This window comes from Manis pentadactyla, chromosome 2, assembly GCF_030020395.1.
Source record: "Manis pentadactyla isolate mManPen7 chromosome 2, mManPen7.hap1, whole genome shotgun sequence".
In the NCBI taxonomy this organism is placed as follows: domain Eukaryota; kingdom Metazoa; phylum Chordata; class Mammalia; order Pholidota; family Manidae; genus Manis; species Manis pentadactyla.
Genome location: NC_080020.1, coordinates 224,683,707 through 224,709,738, shown reverse-complemented (window position 1 = coordinate 224,709,738; position 26,032 = coordinate 224,683,707). Strand labels below are relative to the sequence as shown.

General features: G+C 37.0%; 1 protein-coding gene across 3 annotated transcripts in view; it reads right to left on the bottom strand.

Moving 5' to 3' along the window:
* Positions 1 to 26,032, bottom strand: part of NBAS (NBAS subunit of NRZ tethering complex) — a 345,656-nt gene that overhangs the window by 268,243 nt on the left and 51,381 nt on the right. For all 3 annotated transcript variants that reach the window (XM_057497443.1, XM_057497442.1, XM_036881629.2), the window contains exons 11-12: positions 21,892 to 21,960; positions 13,371 to 13,499 (exon numbers count right to left, since the gene is read on the bottom strand). In XM_057497443.1, coding sequence (XP_057353426.1) covers positions 13,371 to 13,499; positions 21,892 to 21,960 — 198 coding nt within the window. The remainder of the gene's footprint in view (positions 1 to 13,370; positions 13,500 to 21,891; positions 21,961 to 26,032) is intronic.

Genomic DNA, 26,032 nt, shown 5'->3' with positions numbered 1-26,032 from the left:
CAATTACATTCTCCCCTCCCTCAGCCAAGAACTATCTGCTTTCTGCCTCAGTGATTTGCCTATTCTGAATATTTCATATAAATGGAATCATACAATATGTAACATTTTGGGTCTGGCTTTTTTCATTTGGCATAATGTTCTCAAGGCTCATCCACAGTCACACACGTCAGTACTTCATTCCCTTCTGTGGCTGAATAATGTTCTAGTATAGCTATGCACTGCAATTTCTTTATGAACCCCTCTATTAATGGGCATTTGGGTTGTTTCCACCTCCTGGCTATTATGAATACTGCTCCTATGAACATGTATATAAATGTGTTTTAAGTAGTTATTTTTAAATCTTTTCTGCATATACGTAACCATCTACATTTTTGCCTATGCAGTACATAGCAGATTCACTCTAGGTATGTGGAGTACATGTATGACTTCACAATACGGGAGAGTTTGATTAAATTATCCATTCACTATATAGAAGAAAGAAGTGTAAACAAAATTTCAATCTTAACTGTGCTCCAAACAGAGGTGGCATGCCAGATAAGCAACCTGACAGCCTGTCCCTCACTTTTCTATTTTCTTTTTTTTAAAAGAAATTATTTTTTAGGGTCTTAATACATTGTTTTAATGAAATAACTACTTTGTAGTCTCTGGCTCTGAACACCCATTTCTATGAAGTGATTTGTAGACATAAGGAACTTACCCAAATTACAAAATCATTGGATGTACATATTAGGCCATGAGCTTTGTGCTTCTCTAAGACAGCTCAGTAAAAGTAAATAACTAAACCTTAGGTGACTGTCTCTCGTTTGGGGGATCTTTAATATTGATTGAGCTGTGAAATAACAGAGTGGAACATCAGCATTTGGAGAAAATACTAAAAAGTCCAACTGTCTACCTAGTAAGAGATTTAATACTCAATGACTTTCCTGTTAGGTGTCTGTTCAGCATGTCTTAGAAATATGGTAATGTGGAGCTCACGACACTCACTCTCTTCATGATTTGAAAACTCTAATAGTGCCTACTGAATCAAAATCTTTTTCCTTTCTGTTCATTGGCCTTCATTTGGTGTTCCAAAGCTAACAGAATAAGTATTCTACTTGTATGAAGTAAGTTATAATAACAAAACAACTGGTGTTTATTGGCTGCACTTAGGTGTTTAACCCTTTGATAAGGACATTATTTTTTCAATAAAGTATTACTGATATACAATTTTATGAAGGTTTCAAATGAACAACATTGTGGTTTCAACATTCATGCGTATTATCAAGTCACCCCAACCCCACCCCATTGCAATCACGGTCCATCAGTGTAGTAAGATGCTATAGCATCATTACTTGCCTTCTCCGTGCTGTACTGCCTTCCCCATGACCTAACAATGTTGTGATTGTGTATTATAAAGCCCCTTAAACCCCATCTCGCTGCCCACCCACCCTCCCCAACCCCTTCCCTTTGGTAATGGATGGTACCTTCTTGGAGTCTGTGACTATGCTGCTGTTTTGTTCCTTCAGTTTTGCTTTCTTGTTATGCTCCAAAATGAGTGAAATAATGTGGTACTTGCCTAACCTCATCCCTGGATAACTGCTAGTCCCTTCTTGGAGTCTGAGTCTGGTGCTGCTTTATTCTTTCAGTTTTGCTTTCTTTTCATACTCCACAAATGGGTGAAATCATTTGGTACATCTTTTTCTACCTGGCTTATTTCACTAAACGTAACATCCGCTAGTTGCATCCATGTTGTTGCAAATAGTAGGTTTTCCTTTTTACAGCTGAATAATATTCCACTGTGTATATGTACTACCTCTTCTTTATCCATTCATCTATTAATGGACACTTAGGTGGCTTCCATTTCTTGGCTATTGTAAATGGTGCTGCAATAAACATAGGGGTGGACATGTCTTTTTGAATCAGGAATCTTGTTTTCTTTGGGTAAATTCCTAAGAGTGGAATTACTGGGTCAAATGGTATTTCTATTTTAAGTTTTATGAGGAACCTCCATATTGTTTTCCACGATGGTTGAATTAACTTACAATCCCACCAACAGTGTAGGAGGGTCCGCCTTTATCTGGATCCTCACCAGCATTTGTTGTTCCTCGTCTGTTGGATGCTGGCCATCCTAACTGGTGTGAGGTGACATCTCGTTTTGGTTTTAATTTGGTTTTCCCTGATAATTGGTGATGTGGAGCATCTTTTCATGTGTCTGTTGGCCATCTGAATTTCTTCTTTGGAGAAGTGTCTGTTCAGATTCTCCACCCATTTTTTAATCAAGTTATTTGTATTTTGGGTGCTGAGGCATGTGAGCTCTTTATATTTGGAGTTAACACCTTACTGGAAAAGTCATTAACAAATATATTCTCTCATATTGTAGGATGCCTTTTTGTTCTGCCGATGGTGTCCTTTGCCGTACAAAAGCTTTTTGGTTTGATGTAGTCCCATTTGTTCATTTTTGCTTTTGTTTCCCTTTCCCAAGGACATGTGTTCAGAACAAAGTTGCTATGCTCATATTCAAGAGATTTTTCCTGTGTTTTCTGAGTTTTATGGTTTCATCACTTACATTCAGGTCTTTGATCCATTGCGAGTTTACTTTGTCTATAAACAATAATGCAGTTTCATTCTCTTACATACAGCTGTCAAGTTTCTCCAACACCACTTGTTGAAGAGGCTGTTATTTCCCTATTGTATATCCATAGCTCCTTTATCATGTATCAGTTGGCCATGCATGTGTGGGTTTATATCTGGGGTCTCTATTCTGTTCCATTGATCTATGAGTCTGTTCTTCTACCAGTAACAAATTGTTTTGATTACTGTGACTTTGTAGTAGAGCTTGAAGTTAGGGAACGTAATCCCCCTAGATTTGTTCTTCCTTGTCAGGATTGCTTTGGCTATTCAGGGTCTTTTGTGGTTCCATAGAAATTTCAGAACTATTTGTTCCAGTTCATTGAAAAATGCTGTCGGTATTTTGATAGGGATTGCACTGAATCTGTAGACTGCTTTAGGCAGCATGGCCATTTTGACAATATTAATTATTCCTATCCATGAACATGGAATGTGTTTCCATTTATTGGTGTTTTCTTTCTCTCTTGAGTGTCTTGTAATTTTCAGGGTATAGGTCTTTCACCTCCTTGGTTAGGTTTATGCCTAGGTATTTTATTCTTTTTGATGAAACAGAGGTGTTTTCCTGATTTCTCTGTTAGTTTATTGTCAATATATAGAATGCAAAAGATTTCTGTGTGTTAATTTTGTATCCTGCAACTTTGCTGAGTTCACTTATTAGTTCTAGTAGTTTCTAGGTGGAGTCTTTAGGTTTTTTTATGTACAATATCATGTCTGTACAAACAGTGACAGTTTAACTTCTTCCTTACCAATCTGGATACCTTTTATTTCTTTGTGTTGTCTGATTGCTGTGGCTAGGACCTCCATCCAATGCTATATTGACCTAAAGTGGTGAGAGTGGGCATCCTTGTATTCTTCCCAATATTAGAGGAAAAGCTTTCAGCTTTTTGCTGTTAAGTATAATATTGGCTGTGGGTTTGTAACATATGGCCTTTATTATGTTGAGGTACTTACCCTCTATACCCATTTTGTTGAGTGTTTTTATCATGAATGGATGCTGACATCTGTCAAAAGCTTTTCAACATCTATTGACATGTTCATGTGATTTTTGTCCTTTCTGTTGATGTGGTATATTATGTTGATTTTCTAATGCTGTACCATCCTTGCATACCTGGGAATAAATCCCACGTGGTTATGATGGATGATCTTTTTGATGTATTTTTGAATTCAGGTTGCTAATATTTTGTTGATGATTTTTGCATCTATGTTCACCAGGGATAATGGTCTGTACTTTTCTTTTCTTGTGTTGTCAGTCTGGTTTTGGCATTAGAGTGATGCTAGTCTCATTGAATCAGTTCAAAAGTATTCGCTCCTCTTCTACTTTTTGGAGAACTTTAAGGAAGGTGGGTATTAGCTCTTCTTTAAATGTTTGATAAAATTCAGCAGTGAAGCCATCTGGTCTATGTGTTTTGTTCTTAGGCAGTTTTTTTATTACCAGTTCAATTTCATTGCTGGTTTTTGGTCTGTTCAGATTTTCTGTTTCTTCCTGAGTCAGTCTTAGAAGGTTATATTTTTCTAGAAAGTTGTCCATTTCTCCTAGGTTATCCAATTTGTTGGTATATAACTTTTCATAGTATTTTTAATAATTATTTGTATTTCCATGGTGTCCATAGTGATTTTTCCTTTTTCTGATTCTATGTGTGCACACTCTTTTTTTTCTTGATAAGTCTGGCTAGGTGTGTATCTATTTTCTTTGTTTTCTCAAAGAACTAGCTCCTGGTTTCATAGATTCTATTGTTTTATTGTTCTGGTTTTATTTATTTCTGCTCTGATCTTTATGTTGTCCCTCCTACTGACTTTGACCCTCAGTTGTTCTTCTTTTTCTAGTTTCATTAATTGTGAGCTTAGAGTGTTCATTTGGGATTGTTCTTCTCTCTTGAGGTAAGCATGTATTGCAATATACTTCCCTCTTAAAGAGGCCTTTGCTGCGTCCCCCAGATTTTGTGGTGTTAAATTATTGTTGTCATTTGTCTCCATATATTGCTTGATCTCTGTTATCATTTGGTCACAGATCCACTGATTACTTAGGAGCATGTTGTTACACTTCTATGTATTTGTGGGCTTTTTTGTGTTCTTTACATAATTTACATATCTAGTTTCATACCTTTGTGGTCTGAGAAGCTGCTTGATAAAATTTCAATCCTTCTGAATTTACTGAGGCTCCTTTTGTGGCCTAGTTTGTGATTCTGGAAAACGTTCCACAAACAATTGATAAAAATGTGTATCTTGCTGCTTTTCCATGGAGTGTTCTGGTGACATCAATTAGGTCCATCTGTTCCAATGCATTGTTCAGTGCCTCTGTCTCCTTACTTATTTTCCTTCTGGTTGATCTGTGTTTTGGTGTGAGGGGTGTGTTACAGTCTTTTAAGGTGAATGCATTGCATTCCATTTCCCCCCTTAAATTCTGTATTTGTTTCACATATTTAGGTGCTCCTATATTGGGTGCATATTTATAAGGGTTATATCCTCTTGTTGGACTGACCCCTTTATCATTATGTGACATCCTTCATTGTCTCTTGTTACTTTCTTTGTTTTGAAGTCTATTTTGTCTGATAAAAATACTGCTACTCCTCTGCCCTTTTTCTCCCTATTATTTGCATGAAATATCTTTTTCCATCCCTTCACTTTTAGTTGCTGTATATCTTTGGGTTTGAGGTGAGTCTCTTGTAGGCAGCATATAGACAGGTCTTGTGTTTTTTTATTCATTCTGTAACTCTATGTCTTTTGATTGGTGCATTCAGTCCACTTACATTTAGTGTGATTATCGATAGATACGTACTTACTTTAGATTTGTGGTTACCTACGTACTGTAGGCTTTAGATTTGTGGTTACCAAAGGTTCAAGGGCAGCTTCCTTACTATCTAGCAGTCTGTCTTAAATCACTTATTACTATATTTCAAACACAATCTAATGGTCTTTTTTTTCCCTCCCCTTCTTCCTCTTCCACTCCCTTATACAATAGGTGTCGTATTCTGCACTCTTTGTGGGTCCCTTGACTAATTTTGTTAGTAGTTGTTTTAATTTTGTATTTGCTTAGCAATTAATTGGTCTACTTCCTTTACTGTTGGTTTATTTTCTCTGGTGACAGATATTTAGTCTTGGGAGCACCTCCCTTTAGATACACTGCAGAGATGGTTTCGTGGTAGCAAATTTCCTCAACTTTTGCTTATCTAGAAATTGTTTAATCCCTGCTTCAAACTTAAATGATAATCTTGTCAGGTAAAGTATTCTTGGTTGGAAGCCCTTCTGATTCATTACATTAAATATATCATGCCACTCTGTGGGGAATGGAAATGTGAGTGACAGGGCTATTCACAATGCATGGCTTGCTGAGATATAGATAGAGATTTCCAGAAGGCACCACAAGATTACTGGAATTCCGAGGTCTGCATAAAGATTTTGTCATTGGAATGCAGTGAGAGTCACCCACTCCTGTGTTTTCCATGAGACTAAGGGTGTTTTACACAAATGTTGCTTTTGCATAGTATAGCAAGGTTAACCAAGACCTCTGCTTTGTGCCCTTGATAATAATCAACACACAAAGCCTTTGACTGTATAAACGATCGAAGACTGATTATATCCTGTGGCTTTCTGCACTCGTGATCTGCACTTTATTTAATCAAGATGTAAAGGTTAGTGAGCACAAAACAAACATGAGAGCAAGCTGAGGAAACAGGTCTTTGCCTCTGAGTGTTGGCACCTCACCTTCTCTCTTTCAGTGAAGTGTGGAGTAATCTTCCATCCGTCACCTCAGGGACTGCTGGCCATTCCTGGCACCACTCCCTTCTGGCCTGTAAGGTTTATGCTGAGAAGTTGGCTGATAGCCTGATGGCTACATGATCTTTTTTCTTTCTCTGGGTGCTTTCAAAACTCTCTTCTTGTCCTTGATCTTTGCCATTTTAATTATTATATGTCTCGGTGGTGTCTTCCTAGTGTTCCTGGGTGTTGGGAGAACTCTGCGCTTCCATGACCTGAGTGACTATTTCCTTCCCCACACTGGGGAAGTTTTGAGCAATTATTTCCTCAAGGAGACTTTCCATCCTTTTGTCTCTCTTCTTCTTTTGGTACCCCTATAATGCGAATATTGTTCCGTTTGATTGGTCACACAACTCTCATTATTCTTTCATTCCCAGAAATCCTTTTTTCTCTCTGCACCTCAGCTCTTTTTCCTGTTCTCTAATTTCTATTTCATTTACAATCTCCTCTAAGTCATCTAACATACTTTTAAATCCCTCCATGGTATATTTCATTTCAGATACTGTATTTTCAAGGTTTCTATCTCCTTCTTGAAGTCCTCCCTGAGGTCTTGAATATTTTTCTGTAGCTCCATAAGCATGCTTATGACTTTTTATTTTGAAATCTTCAACAAAAAGATTGGTGATTTCATTTTCACTGAGCCCTCTTTCTGGCATTTTTTCTTGTAATTTTGTTTGGACCAAATTCCTTTGCCTCTACATTTTTTTAGTGTTTCCTATGGAATAATTACTTTGTGTAGGCGGCACCCTCCAGTGCCCAGAAACTTTATCCTCTGGAGCTACTGTGGACCTGCAGCACTGGAGGGGGTCGCAGGTGAACAAAACCAGCATCTGCAGGAAGAAAGATCTTCGCTGGGAGGGTTTCCTGCTTTCCTGGCTGTTAACACCTGCCTCCACTCCAGATGCAGTGGGTTGTGCATGCTGGGATGAGCTTCTGTGCTATACACCTGGAACTGCCATGGGCAGGGCCACTCTCTGGCTGGCCTGGCGCAATGGCAGGGGCAGTAGGTGAGCAGGATCAGCACCTGCCAGGAGGAAGGAGCAGCAGGCTACATACTGCAGTAGGGTGCCTCAGGGCTCCGTTGCCAGCCAGAGGTATGGAGTATCTGAAGCTCCTGAGAGTTCCCAATCTGCTGGGTTTGGCAAGCTGGGAAGGTTTTGTTCACCTGCCCTTTCTCCTGAGCAGCAGGCTCTGTGTAATCTTTACACCTTTAGCACCCCTCTTGCTGCTGGGAAGTCCTTCAAACTGCTCACCTTTCTTTTGTCCCAGGGGGGTCGGTTGTTTGTACCTGTTCTCCACAAGCGGCTAGACTCGCAGTCTCTCTGAGTATTCTGCCCATCTTTGCTTTCCAACTCCTCTAATGTCCAGAGCGCCATGTAATGCTCCTGGAACAGGTCTCCAGGGCTGGGTGTTCAGCAGTCCTGGGCTTCTACTCCCTCCCCATTCCGTGTCTCTTCCCCCCACCTGTGGGCTGGGGTAGTGGGGTAGGGGTCTGGGTCCTGCTGGATTACAGCTTTGCTACTTTACCCTTTTCTGTGAGGTCTTCTCCTTTTCCCCAGATGTAGGCATTCCATTCTGCAGTCTTCAAGTCACTTTTTCAGGATCAGTTGTACTTGGTGTATTTTTGTGGTTCATGTGATTATGGGAGGCGGTTTCCGCCTCACTTCTCACACCACCATCTTTTCCCCCCCTCCCCTCACCACTTTCCAAGCTAACATTCCCACCGCTTCCTCACCATCCTTCAACCCTGAGGACTATCTGTGAGGAGAACCAAGACCTCGCCATGCCTTCTGACATCTGACCCACACTCTGTCGGCTGGTGTTTCGAGGGCAGGATCACCAAGCTCCCATGACTCCCATGAAAGCAAACCAGGGAAGTCACTTCTGGTACTATGTTGATATATTCTGAGAGGCAACCTCCAGCCCACTCCTCTCTGTATGCCATGCTCCTGTATATCTGAAAACAGCTTCAAGGGCCCTCACTTTATAGTGTATAAGTGACCTAGAGGAGGAGATCCCGAAGAACAGATTTTGTACAAAAAGGATACTGCAATATTTTCTTCAGATTTAAGGATTTTAATTTTTTTTATTTACAGCTAGAAGCCAAATATAACCAAGCCCCTGCCTCCAAAAGCATAAAAGCAATCTTTCTAATGTTTATTCATTCCATATTTATTAGTATTTAGCATGCCAACCTCTATGTTAGACCCCATAGGAAAAAATGTTCAGTGCCTATTCTCAAGTAGCTCATAGTCTAGTGAAGTTGTAAAAGCAGGTATGGATTATATCAAAATTAATTATACGAACTATCATTTTCCCACTTATCCTTCATTGATTCATCCATTTAAAAAATTAATCCAGTATCTACTATGTCAAAGAGAAAGTGAAATTAAAATGGAAAGGTAAGTTTTGTATCTACTATGTCTATAGAAGTACAAAGAAATAAGTAATAAACTTCTTCAGAGAAAAATGAGATGTAAATATATAAACACAACATATGGGAAATGTTTGAAATGAAAATCACTTTAGCAACTTTACTATATTCCAGACATGAGCAAAACTTAATAGTCACAGATTTCTAGCCAGATGGATTTTCATATTGACAATGAAAGCCAAAGTATTTAATCAACTCAAAACTGGATAAAAGTAAATCAGAACAGACACTTCCATACAACTATCTTTAATCATTAGATTTTATAGGGAAAATAATCACACAAAGCATATTGTGAAAACTAATAAGGTAGTGAATTATATGAAGAAAGGCCCAGATGAGCTGAATTCACAATTTGGTAGAAGAGTTTAAGTTTATATAGGGCAACAGGAACACTAGTGTCTCTTCAGGCAATATTTTATTTAAATTATAAACTATTTATTACCATATAATCTAATTTAAACTAATTGGCTTGTCCTTTCATTTCCCAGAGCAGCCATAAAAAGAGGCAAAGCCCACCCTCACTGGCTGACCCAAGGCCACCTGACCACTGCTGGACAAATGAGAAGAGAGCAGCTGTTTAAGTATTTTTCAGCCAGCAATGAGTACACAGAATGACACAAATACATTTAGTAAGAGGCACTATCACACCTCTCACTTACTAGTATTTTCACATTTCCAGTGTCGCTACACAATGAACAGCATAGTCCCGGGTGTGTCACTCACATAAACTGCATGAGTTCTCTCTCCCTTGTTTTCCATTAATATCACAGCCAGTTCCTGATTGGCCCAGATAACCGTTAGTATTACTGAATGTAAGAACTGTAATATACTTTGAAAAAAAGTCTTATTAACCTAAGAACTCAGAGGACCTAAGTCATAAAGAAATCTTGATTCTAACATTTAGTGATCTAAGTTAACTTCTTTTAGCATGATTCCCATCTATTAAAATGAGTATAAAAATATTTGTTGCTTAATAAGCTTGTAGTAAAACAAACAGCAGGTGAAAATCACTCTGGACAGCTAAGCCCTACCAGACAAACGTTACTTATTCCCAACAATCCTGCCCCCACCTCCAACCCCGGCACCACCAACTGGATTATGTGCCTTCCTTTGAGCTTGTCTTTTTATAACATTAAGATGTTATTTTATTGATTTGTCTACAATCTAGCAAGACTGTGACCGCTGTTAAGGGCCAGGACTGTGACTTACTGCATTTTCTACTCTAGCACTCAGTAGAGATTCAATCAACAGCTGAACTTTACCATTGTATGATTATTATGAATATAGTAAAACAGCACACTCTTAATAAAAGTACTGTTACATACAAGCTTTACAGCATTTACTCTAGTACACTAGACTTTAATGACATTCATTTATTAAAGCCCAAATCTGAAATGCTCAATCCAAAGGGATTAATCCCCAGGTTACAAGTGAAAGACTTGAGCAGAGTATAGTTGTTCAAACTCCTTTTGCTGGATAGAGTTAATATCCTATCAGTAAAGTAGACATCCACTATAAAGTTGAAGGTTTACCAATGAGAGGCAATCTCAACTATCGATTCTAGTACTTAGTACACACCAATTAGCTTCAGAGTTAACATATGTAAGAGACTGAAGAAATATATGTTACTTTCACTAGAAAAAGGATTTGTCTCTGTTCTTTGAAAAATCATCCAAAAAAAGCCTAATAAAATATATAATAAATAGGGTTTTTTCTCTACCTTTTTAAAAACGTACTTAAAAATAAATAGCTATGGAAAAAGAGTATGGATATCAGAATCAGAGAGACATGAAATCAAATCTCAGCTATATAAGTTTATCAAAAGAAACTAGGGTGTTCTGTGAAAATGTGGAAGCCTCATAGGAGTTTATTTATGACCGAAAGAAGTTTCCAGAAGAAAAGCAGAAGAGTTTAAAGGTTAGCCGAAGCAGGCAGCAGGGAGAGGAGGGCTCAGGAAGCAAGTGGGGAGCAGCATGGCCATCAGACAAGAGAAGATGGCAGGTAAACAAAGGAGTTTGCATTCTGACCCTAACTTTAGAATTTTAAAGAAAGGAATGAGTAAAATTAAATGCCCTCAGTGTATTCCACTGTGGACACAAATTTGTTTTCAGGCTAAAATTGGCAGGGATCTCAGAGCACAGAGTCTTTCCAGGTGCTCAGCAGCAGCAAGAAAAGGGAGGGGCTGGCAGCCACCTGCCCACGCTGGGACGAACTCTGGAAAGAGGCAGCGTGCGGGCAGCAGCACGGTGGTGGCCCAGGCAGGGTCAGGGTCGGAGGGGATCCTGCACCGCCGTTCATCCAGCAGAGGATTATACTACCCACAAAACGGCCTTGGTATAGCAACCGGGTCCATGGTTTTCAGTTTTGTGAGGCCAAAACCTATTTCTTTTTCAGTTCTCTCAGACAGTCAAGGGAAATAATTTATACCGATCATATCAAAACACTCATTTGTTTGGGGGACACTGGCTCAGAACCACAGGAGGTGAGATGGAAGCCACGGAGGCACCACTGAAACATGAGGCTATAACAATTCCTGATGAGCTGTCCTTCTAAACACTCAGGGTATTTTTGTTCAAAAGATTCTCACTAGGACTGCTAGAGACAAACTCCTGGCCTTAACGCAGGCTTTGCCACTGCCCACCTCTCTTGCCATTCCCAAATTCCCTTCCCTTCCTGTCCCATTACTTCTCTCAAGGCCTATGCCAAGTTACTGAGATACTCATACTTACTCATTTCCTAGCTTCGTGATTTTGAAATAATTTTTAAATCCTTTCAATGGAATCACTATAAAATCTAATTAACAGATAACACTGAGCAAAAAAGTAATGAATTATAATATTGACTGGCAACTAATTACAAAAAAGTGTCTAACCAGTCCAAAAGTTGAGTGTATGCCAGTAAGTACTACAAGAGATGCAATTCACCATTGCAGACCAAGAAAAAAGGGTGGCCACAATTACAGTGAACAAATAGCATTCTAGTGGATTTCGTCTGAATCGCCCTTATACTACATGTATGACATCCTAGGATACTCACAAAATGAAGGATTAATGTGCTTCAGAACTTCATCAGTATTTCTCTAAGTAAAGGAAAATCATTTACAAAACAAAGCTGGGGTGGAGGAGAATGCCTTTAACCCTCAGTTTTCACCATTTAAGAAATCTGTCCAAATGTAAAATGTCCCATGTGCAACTGAACATTAGGATCTTCCCAAATGACAAAAGCTGAATATTTTATCAGTATCCCTTGATAACCATGAAAAATACACAGAACTTTCTGGATCAATTATCTGACATGCCTAGATATGTACGTTAAACAAACAGTTTTTAGAACTGATTCACTCTGCCTTCTAGAGTGAAGATTTAACTCAAGTTAACTGTAAGCTGAGAGGAGAGAGAAAAAATGCCCCTTGTAATTAGCTACTGAGGTTGAGGTAGAGACGTGGAGGCCAAACTAAATTCAAGGCAAGTAGGAACTAGGTGGGGGGAAGATCTTCCTAAACTTGTGTATGAGTCAAAAAAACAATGAAGAACAGTCAAAACAAATTTAAGTCTGTGAAAAGAGTAAAAACTGTAGGGCCACTTTTTCTTTTCTTTTGCTATTCTGAAAATAACAAAATGCTGTTTGCTCGTTAATGATTCTTTTAGTAATTCAGTTTAACTGAACCGAAATTAAATTAAAAAGAATTCTGAAAAAAAAAGATGTCAATCCATTCAGATCATTCACAGAATGTGCTGTAATCTCAGAATAACAAAACTATCCACCGAATCTAGGGACAAGGTATTACTTTAGGAAAAGAGGAATGGGAACGTGAGAGAAAACTAATCCTAAAAGAGCTGAAATGCAAAACAATCATAAAAGGAGTAAGATTTATAACAAAAGCTATACATAATTGATAGGACTTTTCTTTATATGTTCACTCTGTCACAACATATGGCATTTTTAATGAAGAAACCTTTCTTGACCATTGTGATTTTAAATTATAACAGATGTTTAAGTTATAATCATATGATTATAATTATATATACATAAATTATAATAGATGTTGATTCTGTCACTAAACAACCAAATCATTTAATTCTTTAAATCTGTCATTTAAGAAATTTAACTAAAAAATTAATAGTTCTTTATTTCTCTGAAAAATTCACTTTGTGCATTTTAAGTGAAAAGATAAATCCCTTTAAGCCTTAAGCCCAATATTACCAGCGTTGCAAGATTTGGTAAGAATTATAACCTTTTTAGGATACTGACCCACCAAAGCCTCGATCATGTTAGTTGATTGTGCTGAAAAATCAACATCTCCATTCTGACTTTTTGGAATGAGAAAAAGGGAAAAATGGGAGTTTGTTGGACAGATAACACTCAGTATACAGTGTATTGCACATAAAATTAAAATCAGTACACAAATTCTTAATTTGCCCTACTATATTGATACTGCAATTTAACTAAAGTTTTGGAATGATGAAAATAAATAGCTGTGTACAATAAAATATCAACAAAATTAAATTAGTAACATCGGTGTTTATCCTTAAGCAAGAAAGTCATTCTAAGAATAAATCATAATCAAGACACATACCTGCTCATTTTGATTCCACACCCCTTGCTGCTTCAGAGATGGAATGGCCCAGATGCTTAGTTTCCCTGAGAAATGAATGGCTGCAAGGAGGGTCCCATCTGGAGACAGGCTCATCTTAAATATCCCGTCCTATACAACGATTACATCACATTAACGCCAGAGCAAAGGACTTCAGCTGAGTAGAAATAACTTCCCAAATTTAATAACACTCTTGTGGGGTACCATGTCACAAATGATCTCCCAACTAAGGGTTCCAACAGCTTCATAACACTATATGCTTCAGCATATAGAAACACAACTGTCACCCTTACTGAGGTTTTAAAATCTATTTTACAGTGTCATAATTTACATACAATCTGAAACCCTAATACATGAGCATTATAAAAATACTCCTTTATAACACACATCAATCACCATGAGTTCTAAATAACTTTTATGGGTTGATGTTTGACTAGATTGTGAATTTCTTGAATTTTGGGTCCACATATTTACCAGACCCTATATATACATAATGTCTGGAATATTCTATACATCACATATAGGCCACAAATTCATGCTGAGAAAGAAATGGAAAGGCAGAAGGAGGAAGACAGAGAAAAAAAATCCAAGTGTGATGGGAACAGACAAGGAGGAAAATGAATACTTTAAGGAACATGATCAAAGTTTAATATTTCCCAAATTTGCTGGCAAATTATCCAATTTAGGGAATCGAATTATTGCTACAAAGAAACTTTGTAATATACTGGTTTTACAAGACCAACCTTGTCTTTCAAGTACTATTTGTCCAAATAATCTGTCAGTTCTTTCTCTGAGAAATACCTGGTTTGATCAGTTATCACAGGAGAGAAACCATACAAGCAGAAACATCACCTGCCTACAATCTACAGTCAAATCAGAAGAATCAAACATCTGATTCTAACTATTTCCCATGTAGGCATTTATTAAGGACAGGGTCTAAAGTAGTTTACCCACAAAGAATAAAACAGACTCCGAAATGGCAGCCATTTTCCTACCACCATATTTCTCTTGAACATTAAGAAAATTTGGCAACACAGGGCCCCCCATCCCCAAATGGCAATAATCAGGCCGAGCTAGATAGCATATGCACCCTCTGAAGGGTCACAAGCTTTCCAGTCAGCTAAAGCTCCCACCATTCTCTATTATGCCCCAAAATTAAGGCCAAATATAAACTACAGAACTGAAAACTAAACATGACTATACTAGAAAATCAGAATTTACATCTGGCTCAACTCACATTATCCACCTGCTTCTGTAGACAGAGTTTAAGTGCTTAGGTCTAAAATGACATGTTAGCCATGAACAGAACAATTTCAGGAAGTAAGGAACACTGCAGATGAGTGGACAGATGAAAAGATTAGCAACCTCCAATCTCATGAGGACTAAAATCACTTTAACTGGACATAAAACATCTACCTCAGAATGCCAGAACTAAAGGTAAGATTAAAATACTAATTTCTGCAAAGAGATGCAATAAAAGCAAAAGCACTTCAAGTGACATTTTAACTCTTACTATGTCCCTTCCTCTGTGAAGGAGATGGGGCAGGAGTGGCAGATCAATGAGCTGGCACCTTTCACAACTCTGAAGCCACTAAGCCCCAGGTTTTGCATAACGTGGGCCACAGAAGCACAGATTTTTATTAGCTAAAAGACCTCTCTACCCATCTGTCAGAGTTTACAGAGCAAGAGACGGAAGACCTGAAGGGTTAAGAAACTTGTCCAAGATCCCCCAAGTTTGGACAGCAGAACCTGGATTGAACGCAATCTTCCATCCAATCCACGTCACAGACATAGTCCTCTATAGGAATTACAGTAAAGTATACTTTATGTTTCCTCACCTAAATAATCAGTCATGTGTAATCTACATGGTAAACTCTCAGGCATTACAAATGCTTCATTAAACAACTCCATTAAAAGTGTTCTGAAAGTTTATGATTCTCTTTAACAAAAAACAAACAGAAAGATATATGAATGTGAATTTAACAATAGCATTGTGACAGGGAAAATAATGAATAATGCTGAATTTCCTATTTTAATCCCTCCATCCTCCTTTCCTTCCTTTCAGACAATTAAACAATAAACATATTAACTAAAAGGTACTACCTGCTTTTAACATGGTGGGTGCTTGATATTCTTACTTTCATCTTATATGATAAGATGATATCTCCACTGCAAACTTACCATTCCTTTGTTTAAACATTTTATAGTAGAAATTTGCCCTCTATCACACAAAAGTAGAAATTACAGTATAATACCCATGGACCCAACAAACAGCTTGCACAAACGTCAATTCAAGTCTGTTTCATGATTCCTCCTCCAAACACCACAATGCCCTCAGACATTTTTTCTCTGGAGCATTTTAAAGCAAATTCCAGACATTATATGCATATATATTAAGTATATGCTTTTTTGAGGTCCCAAGTTATATGCTTAATTTTCATATATGCATAGTGAGAAGACACAAAAATAACTGAACAGTGGCCAACAATAGACAAGTTGCCTCTGTTACTTTAGAAACAAGGTGCTTTCCTTCTGAAATAAAAACTCTGCTTTTAATTTACAGAAACATTTCTGAGTGTTTATAGCACACAGGTTATTTCTGACCCAAGAAATAATTTATTATCCTGACAGTAAACTGTGACACAATATCTAAAGCCACAGTTAGAAAATTCATGCTAACTTCTGCGAACAGAGTCTACAGTATTTAGAAGTCTGAACACCTCTCTGTTGACAAGGGAGAGAGTTCCAGAGTGTAGGCTTTGGAAATAAGAAGAAATGGCTTTTCTGTATGTCACAATAAAAGAAAATCTCAAACACACTGAGAATTCTAGAACCATAATTCCGCATATTATATTATTGCTCAGCATAAGTGTATAATGATCTTGTTTTCTTCTCTTCAGTACTTTAGAATTAAGTACTTCTAAAGGCAATAAAATTTAGGTGTAGCTGTCATTTTCACTTTGATGAAAATGTATCTGTGAAATCTCTTTCACATTCTTCAGCTATGAATGTCATTTTTACTTTAATCATTACAACAGCTAGAATGTTGGTCAAGAATATGTAATTTGACAGTGAGAAACAGAAAAATGTTTCCTCTAAAAGCAGGAATAAGACACTTAATTCAACATGGTACTGGAAATCCTAGCCAGAGCAATCAGACAACAAATAAAAGATGTACAAATCAGAAAGGAAGAAGTAAAATGGACTCTGTTTACAGATGACACGATATATAGAAAACCTTAAGAACGCCATCAAAAAACTGTTAGAATAAACAAATTCAGTAAAGTTGCAGGATACAACACTCAGTTGCCAAAATTCCAATGGTATTTTTCACAGAAATAGAAAAAACAATCCTTTTTGTTTGTTTAGTATCACAAAGACCCCAAATAGCCAAAACAATCTTGAGAAAGAACAAAGATAGAGACATCACACTTTCCAGTTTCAAAGTATGTTACAAAGCTATAGTAATGAAAACACCATAGTTTTGGCACAAAACAGGCACAGACATCAATGGAACAGAATAGAGAGCCCAGAAATAAATCCATGCATATTGTGCCAATCAGTTTACAACAAAGGAGCCAAGAATACACAATGGGGAAAGGATATTCTCTTCAGTAAGTGGTGCTGAGAAACTGGACAGCTACATGCAAAAAGGGCTGAAACTGAACCCTAACTTATGCCATATAAGAAAACCAACTCTAAATGATTAAAGACTTGAACATAAGACCTGAAACTACAAAATTTCCATAAGAAAACTTAGGGGTAAGTTCCTGGACAACAGTCTTGGCAATAATTTTTCGGGATATCACACCAAAAGCAAAGACTAAAAAGTAAGGCTACATCAAACTGAAAACCTTCTGCACAGCAACGGAAACCAACAACATGAAAAGACAACCTATGGAATGGAAGAAAACATTTGCAAACCACCTTATCTAATTAAAGAGTTAATATCCAAAATATACAAGGAACTCATACAACTTAGCAGCAAAAAAAAACCCAATTAAAAAATGAGTAATGGATCTGAATACACATTTTTCCAAAGACATATAAATGGCCAACAGATGCATGAAAAGGTGCTCAACATCATTAATCATCAGAGAAATGCAAATCAAGCCACAATGAGTTACCACCTCACACCTGTTAGGATGACTATTAGCAAAAAAGAAGAAAGGTAAATGCACATGCACACGTGCGCATGCACACACACATACACTATTATTATTCAGCCTTAAGAAAAAGAAGGAAATCCTGTCATTTACATTAGGCTGAGTGGAATAAGCAAAAAAGATCAATACAGTATGAGGTCATTAATATGTGGAATCTTTGAAAAAAAAAAAAAAAGTCAAACTCATAGAAACAGAGTAGAAAAGTGGTTGTCTACCAGAGGCTGGAAAGTAGAGGAAACAAGGAAGGGTTGATTAAGGGTACAAACTTTCAGTTATAAGGTGAAGAAGGTCTGAGAATCTAACATATAACATGGTGACTATAGTTAATACACTCTACTGTGTAACTGAAATTTGTTGAGAGGCTAGGACTATAATTTCCACACACATACACACACACACACACAAAAGGTAAATATGTGAGGTGATGGATGTGTTAATTAACTCAATAGAGGAAAATACTTTCACAATATTTATGTATATCAAATATTATATAACTTAAATATCTTACAATTACACCCCAATAAAGGTAAGAAAAAGAAAACAGTAAATATCACTTGCTACCTGCTTCAGTCTATTCCATGAGTATCCATTGAAAGGGTGTCTAGCTAAATAATTACTTGGTAAGTTAGTATGACTGGGTAGGCAGCATGGGCATAGGAAGATGGCTGACAAAGAGCTTTATGTACAGTAGACTGTCTTCTTACATCAGTAATTCCTTATGGCCCTTTTAACTGACCACATTTTCAATTCTATTTACCTCCCTATCTCAATTCTCTTCCCAAGACCTTTCAAAAGATACTTTCCTTTTACTTCATTGAATATTTTGCAATGTGATAATACCAAAATACTACTAAAATTAATAATGTAAACTTTAACTTCCACCTCTACTTCTCATTTATATTAAACCACTAGCTCAAATGTAATTAAATTAATTAAAGCCTTCTACTGGCAGCAATAGAGTAGGAATTGTGTCTTCTCTCAAGTATTACAACAAAAGTTTTAACTGTTCTAAGATATTTTTAAATGTTAAATATTGTATCTTTGTACTGAAATCAGTTTCAACTGCCCCCACTTTCTTCAACTGCCTATCATCCACACGGCACAATTAAAAATGAATGATTTCTATTTTATTATACCTTTCAGATATATAAGTACTGAAAGTAAATGAAGTCTTGAACTCTAGTACTTACATTCAAAATGTTCTGAATTACTACATATTCTTAAAGAAAAAAAAAAAACAGCTCAATAAAAGGTGATACCATAAGCCCTGCTCACCCAACAATTCCTTACTGAATATTACATATTCGCTAATACTTAACATGCCAGGTCTGTTTCGCATGCTTAGGATCCAGCAGGAAAAAGAAACATAAATCTCTGCCCTCAAAGACTTTAGAGACCTTCCAGCCCACTGTGGTTCTGACCCACCAAAAGTAAACAGAGATCTATTTTCAAACCAAAAGACAATCATCCTGGAAAGCGTGGTTGATAACATGAGATGAGAAAAAAGCCTTTGGAAAACATTTCTCTAAGCTAATATCCTTTATGAAAGAACATAAATAATTTCATTATTGATATACTCTTTGAAAGACAGTATTATGCCAGACAACCAGTAGTTGGTAATTTTGAATCTGTAACTTTTGGGTATACTATACCACAATTTAAAAAGAACCCATAAATTATTAGCTCTATGGTATCAGATATAAAGAAATTAACAAATGAGAGCAGCCACCACTAACACTTACTGAGGGCCCATAAAGTAACAGTCACTGCCGCAGCTGTTTTACATACATTCCCTCCAATACTGTCCAAGCAATGCTGCTGCCTTATAGTCTCACCAGTGAATAGAACAAAAGGACCTTAATATTAACCATATAGGTACAATGTAGGAAGGCATATCCCTTTTTAAAAAATATCAGCAGTTAAGAGATACACATTTTTAAAAGAAATATAATTGCCATCAAACTGAGTAGTAAAAGAGATCTTTCTGAGATAAGTAATTTGTAACCTGGCCGACTTTTAAGTACGACACACCTTGGCTTCTTTTTCTTCCATTGTCCAAATAAGCGCTTAGACAAGAGTCAACAAGAGTTAGTGAAAAAAAGCACTGGATCATGAGCCAACTCAAGACCAAACTCATCTCTGGCACTGTCTAGGTGAGTGAGTTTGATGAGCCATTTCTCTTGAGACTTCAATTCCTTCATCAATAAAACAGGCATCATGATGCCAGTACTGCAAGCCTTCTGTGAGATCACGTGAAAATACTTGTAAACTAGAACATGTTCACAATAATAAAAAATTAGTAGATAGTCTCTGTTAAGGCAACTCTAAAGTTACGGTACTAAAAAAAAACAATCTATGCCCCATAATTACCTGTGGGCTTGGAACTACCAGGTACAAGTAACGTAACATACATAGTAACTGGATACGTACTGGAAGCCATTGATTTTAGAAAGTCTTTTTAAAAAGTCCAAACAATTAAGAATTCTACTGCAATATGTCATCAAGAAAGGTGGAAATATAAGGAAATCTGTAACTTGCTTCTCCCTCCTTCTCCTCAATCACAAAGGATACTGATAAGAATGAGAAACATCTGATATGTACAGAAAATGGTACAGAGGAGCATCACGAATATCAAACCCCAAATAATTCTTGTTCTAAATATATTACAACTATATTCGTCCAAAAATATATTACAACTCTATTGGTTTTAGGAACACAAAAGAACAAGAGGCTATGGATCCTACACCTCAGCAAACTGGAGCATTCCAGCAAAGTTCTCAAGGCTTCCAGGACTTTGCACCAGCCTGAGTATGTCCAGACTTCCCACTTCTGGAAGGAACTCTTACTTCCAGATCAGGTACCAGCCCTCAAAATGACTGCTCCCTCTTCTCTGCCCTAAGGGTACTTCACGTTGCACCACAGAAGAGGTTATACGTTGTGTAATATTGTACTGCTTACAACTGCTTCTATGTCTCCCCCATTACACAAAGCTCTCCTTGAGGAAGTGCACTGCATTTTATCCTCTTTATTCTCAGCTCCAACACCGTGTCTGGCTCAAAGTGAGTGCTCACTGACTAAAAGAATAAATAAATGCTGGACTGCCACATCATTGCTTTCAACTGAATTTTATTAAAAAATACAGTGAGCCCTTTAAAATTTGTTAAAAGTAGTTGTTATTTAAATAGTATTAAGGAAAATGAGAAAAGGGTACAGGAAATAAAGCAAAGAGATGCTCTCCTACACTAATATGGTAATAGAAAGACCAACAGAGGCAACATAGTAAATTAGAAAGAACAAAATTCATAGCAGAGGCCAAGTCATTTGATCTTGCATGTTTCTTCATCTGCCAAATGAACATAAAACCCCACAAAATGACTAAAGAGAATCTAACTGGAAGACAGTATAAACAATGCAAGGGATTAAAAATGAAAATGACTTTCCAGACTTTATAAAGAGCAGTGTTACCACTCATTTCTACAGAATGCCAAACCAACCCAGAATACATGATTTAATTGAAGTCAACAGCAGAGAAATAACTAGAACTCAAAATTTAAAATATAATAAAAATACAAATGCAGCAACAGAATGCTCATTATATTTCTTACAATTTTTATATTTCTTATAATTTTCCTTGGTTTAATAAAGAAATTGAAAAAAAAAAAAAAACCAGAAAAGTTGTTTGATTTTCCCCAAAACAGGAAAGGTATGATTTGATGCCCCCATGTAAGTCAAGACTCATGAGCACCATGCAGAGAGGGAATGTAACCATCTCCCGCAGAGGCGGTTCCTAAGGGCATCACTTCCACTCAGGATGCAACTGTCAGCCAGCCCTGCTGGGGACCTGTGCCTCTCCTACCAGGAGCAAGACCGTCCACGGGTGGTACTTGAAACCCAGTATCAACGTGGCTTATTTCGTTTTGAAGCATTAATAATCTCATATTTAGGGAGGAATTTTTTTTAATTTTAAAACAAACCAAAAAGGATATGTTATAGACAAAGATACAAAATTCACAAGTAAGACAAATTAAGAAACTTCAAAGATACATAATACTCCCAGGAGACTTTTTTGGGCTACATCCCCAGACACACTAGGACTAGGTTCATACTTTAATATTTTTTTTAATTTTCTTTATTGAGATAAAAATGACCTATAGTAAAATACACAAATCTTCAATGAATGGTTCCATGAATTCCTACTATTATATGTGCCCACACAGCGTAAAATTAAGGGCACAGCCAGATAAAGATCTGTTCCATTCAAGGTTCATTCAACTTTGCTCTTAAAAAATACTCTGGTGAACATATTTGAGAAGCACAAAGTTAAGATTGTGAGTTACCTGTTCTTGTCCCGGGCGACTATAAAACTTGACACTTAACATCCTTAATAATCCCAGTGTCTTTGGCACCTACAAAATAAATGCAAATGCACATCATACAGAGAGGGATTAGAGTACTTTCTCATTGTATGAAATCCTTTTACCGTGAAATCAGAACTACAGCAAATCTTGTATTTTAAGAAATGGTTAAGAAATTATCAATAAATCTCAGGGATTTTGGTGAGACCTTGATCTGTTTATATTTGAAAAAGAAAAAAAAATCTACCAAGTAGTAAATCTTACAAAATATACCATGATCAAATGCTTTCTAAAAACATGCATAACAAGTATAGAACATCTATGTAAATTAGAATTTACTATAAGCTCTTCTCTAATTGGGTGCCCGGGTTACCATTTCACCCTGTCCATCTCCATGGAAAAGGTAAAAATTTCAAAGAAAAATTCCATTCATTAAGCACTTGATCTTACACTTGAAAAATACCAGGAAAAAAAAAATCATCATTTAGAAACCAGTATTTGAAATAATATAACACAAGACTATTTTTGTCTTTAAAGAAATACACTTTAAAAAGTAAGATGGGGATGTAGGTGTGATTTTAAAAATAGAAAATAACCAGTGGTGTTGAGAATTTGGAACCATACTACATTGCTGGAGGGAACATTAAAGGGTACAGCCACTGTGGAAACAATTCGGTGGTTCCTCAAAAAGTTAGACATAGAATTATCATATGACCCAGCAATTTCACCCTAAGTATATATTCAAAAGAATGGAAAATAGGTATTCAAACAATACCTGTACAGGAATGTTTGGTGCACTATTATTCACAAAAGCTAAAAAGTGAAAATAACTTAAACATCCATGAACTGAACAATGGATAAATGAAGTATAATACAGAAATCCTTGGAGATATTGCAGATTCAATTCCAGGGCACTCTGATAAGTGAGTATCACAATAAAGTGAGTCAAATGAGTTTTTTTGTTTCTTAGGGCTTATGAAAGCTATGTTTACACTGTATTATTAAATGTGCAATAGCATTATATCTAAAAAAAAAAGTACATACCTTAATTTAAAAAAGTTTATTTGTAAAAAATTCTAATCATATGAGCTTCCAGTGAATCATAATCAACAATCACAGACACTAGAATATAATAATGAAAAAGTTTGAAATATTGAAAGAATTACCAAAATGTGACACAGAGACTCTAAATTAGCAAATGCTATTGGAAAAATGATGCCAACAAACTTGCTCAATGCAGGGTTGCCACAAACCTTCAATTTGCATTAAATGCAGTATCTGCAAAGCTCAATAAAATGAGGTATGCCTGACTATTCCTATCGTGGAATTTCACTCAGTCATAAAAACGAAAGAAGTATGTATGCCTGCTACAACTTGAATGAATCTCAAAAATATGCTAAATGAAAGAAGCCAGATGTGAAAAGCCACATATTTATGATTGTATTTAAATGAAACACTCAAAATGGGTAAATCTACACAAACAAAAAACAGACCAGTGGTTGTCAGGAGCTGGGGGGGAGGGGAGAATCAGAAGTGTACGGTATGGTGCAAGGCTTCCTTCTGCAGTGACGAAATGTCCTGGCACTGGACAGAGGTGATGGCTGCACCGCACTGTGATGGCAAGCGAAACAGACTGAAAGATGGCTCAGGGCTCGGGGAGGGCAGACGAGAGAAGCTAGCAAATGGGTCAAGGGTCTACCTGAAACCACCACGTCAAAATTGCAATTCAAGAAAACTTTCCAGAGATAGAAAAAGATCTGAATCCATACATTGAAAGAGCGAGCAGGTACCTGGGAAAATCAACTCAAAATAATCAATTCCAAAAAATATCCTAGGAAAGCTATTAGATTTCAAAGATAAGGAAAATCCTCAAGGCCTCCTAGCAAAATGGCCAAACAACATACAAAGGAGAAATAATTCAACTTTATCAGACTTTTCAAATTCACCATAGTGCCTTTTAAAAAAAAAATTCAATGAAACAAAGGGTAAACCAAGATCTCATATCCAGACATGTCCTCTTTCAACAATCCAGGCTGTGGAAAAACAATTCTGAGCATAAAACTAATTAAAGAATTCTTCATCTATGGGTCCTTCTCAAAACTTCTACCAGAGGATAATCCATCCAAACAACAGATGACTGAGAAAATTTCAACAGAAGTGACAGTGAGCATTTGGAAATACATAAATGGACATGTAAGACTAAAGAAAGGTGAGCAAGAAAGTAGAAACTAATGTGTTATTTTTTCTTTGTTGAAACACATATTTACAAAACTAAAAGGGAGAATAAAAGGGAAAAGAGAAAAACTGAGTTTTGTATGGGCAGTAAGTAGGAATTAAGGAATACCAATAAAACTGAGAAACTGGTAAAATATTGGGAGGCATTGGTAACAAGATAATTTCAGTGAAATGATGGAAGCAAATCCTCAAGTGAATTCAAGAGAGATCGGAAAGAGGAATTGGAAACAAGTATAGATAACTCTTGAACATGGTGAAGAAAGGGAAACAAATGGGGTGGTAGTAGGATTAATGGGGTCTAAATCCCCCTAAAATTAAAGAGCTTTTATGATTAGAAAACTAAAAGCATGCTGTATGCTGATAAATCTAACAGACAGCAAAATGCATGATGTAGAAAAATACCCTTAAGTCAGAGTGTGAGATCTGGTGGACAAATATTGGCTTGGCCTTAGCTGCTACAAGGACAGCCTGTCTGTGCTAACAAGAGATGGTCCATAGGCACATATGCAGCAAGTGGTGTGACCCTGTGGAAATACTATTCTGATCACTTCTATTGTTTAGGGAAATAGGAATTCTCAGGAAACAGGACTCCAAAATGCCTGTATTCTTTCTGCCAACAACATTGCATACTGAAAAAGCAGCAACATCAATAACATAAAAAATAGTTTTGTTCATTTTTATATATTTTTTCAGAAATTTTTATCCTAAAAATACAAATAGATAATAATAATTAACATTATAGATCACTGTATGCTTACCAAGTGTCTTCACTTTATTGTATCATTTGATCCTGGCAAAAGCCTTAACACACAAGTTTCAGTGATGAGCTGGAATTCCAATCCCAGCCTTTTGACTCCCGAGCCTGGGTTCTTTCCTTTATCCCAGATACTGAACTCTAAGCTGGTTTGCGTTACAGCTAATTGCCCTTACTTGTGGACACAGCTACACCCTCCAATACGGTAAACTGCTTGAGGGCTGCTACCTTCATATTCCTAACACTTGGAGCAGTGATTCAATGTTGAACAAATGGATAAATAAAACTATCTTATATAAGTGACACTGACATTAATTTGGAAACCTTGGTCAATGCACATATTGAATTTTGCATAGTCTCTTTTACGATCTAGCAGCCCAGTGAGAGACTGGAATGTACGTGTCAGCAGCATTTTTTGGTCAGTATCCACCCCAACAGAACAGCAACCTTAAGTAAACAGTAAGAGAAGGTTCAATGAAGATGATACCTGGCACCTGATAAAGGAACTAATCCTGTAATTCAAATTACTCTGAAGTAGGGAAAGGTTAAGTAGGAAGACTGTAAATTTAGCTGCAAGACACACTTAAAAGCCACTAACATAATTAAAATACACTCGAAGCATTTCAAGGAATTAATCATACAGTACAGCGTTCAATTTGAAATCCAGTATTGCTCCCTACTTTGTCAGTGCATGAGCAATTATCTTTTAAGAGACTCCAATACCAAAACTTCAGGTCAGAGAGGGAAGGACCATATAGAGCACAGCATTCTGACACTAGAGTTTGGAGCAATGAGAGCACAGAGAATTCACAGCAGCCAAGGCGCGAAGAGGCGTCCTGGCATGCGGCGGTGCTCCGTGACTTGCCCTCCCCAGAGCGCTCTCACGATACCCTTGGCCACCCTGCACTGAGGCCCACCTCCAGTTTGCCTTCCTGATCTTTCCTTGTAGCCTTCACAACCTACACACTTTTTCTTTCATTCTCCTCAACCTTTAATTTTGACACATTTTATAGCTACTGGAAAGCTGAAATCATCACACAATGAAACACCAGGACACTTTTCACCTGGGTTCACCAATTATTAACATTTTGCCACGTTTGCTTTACCTGTGTGTACACATACTGTTTTTACAAT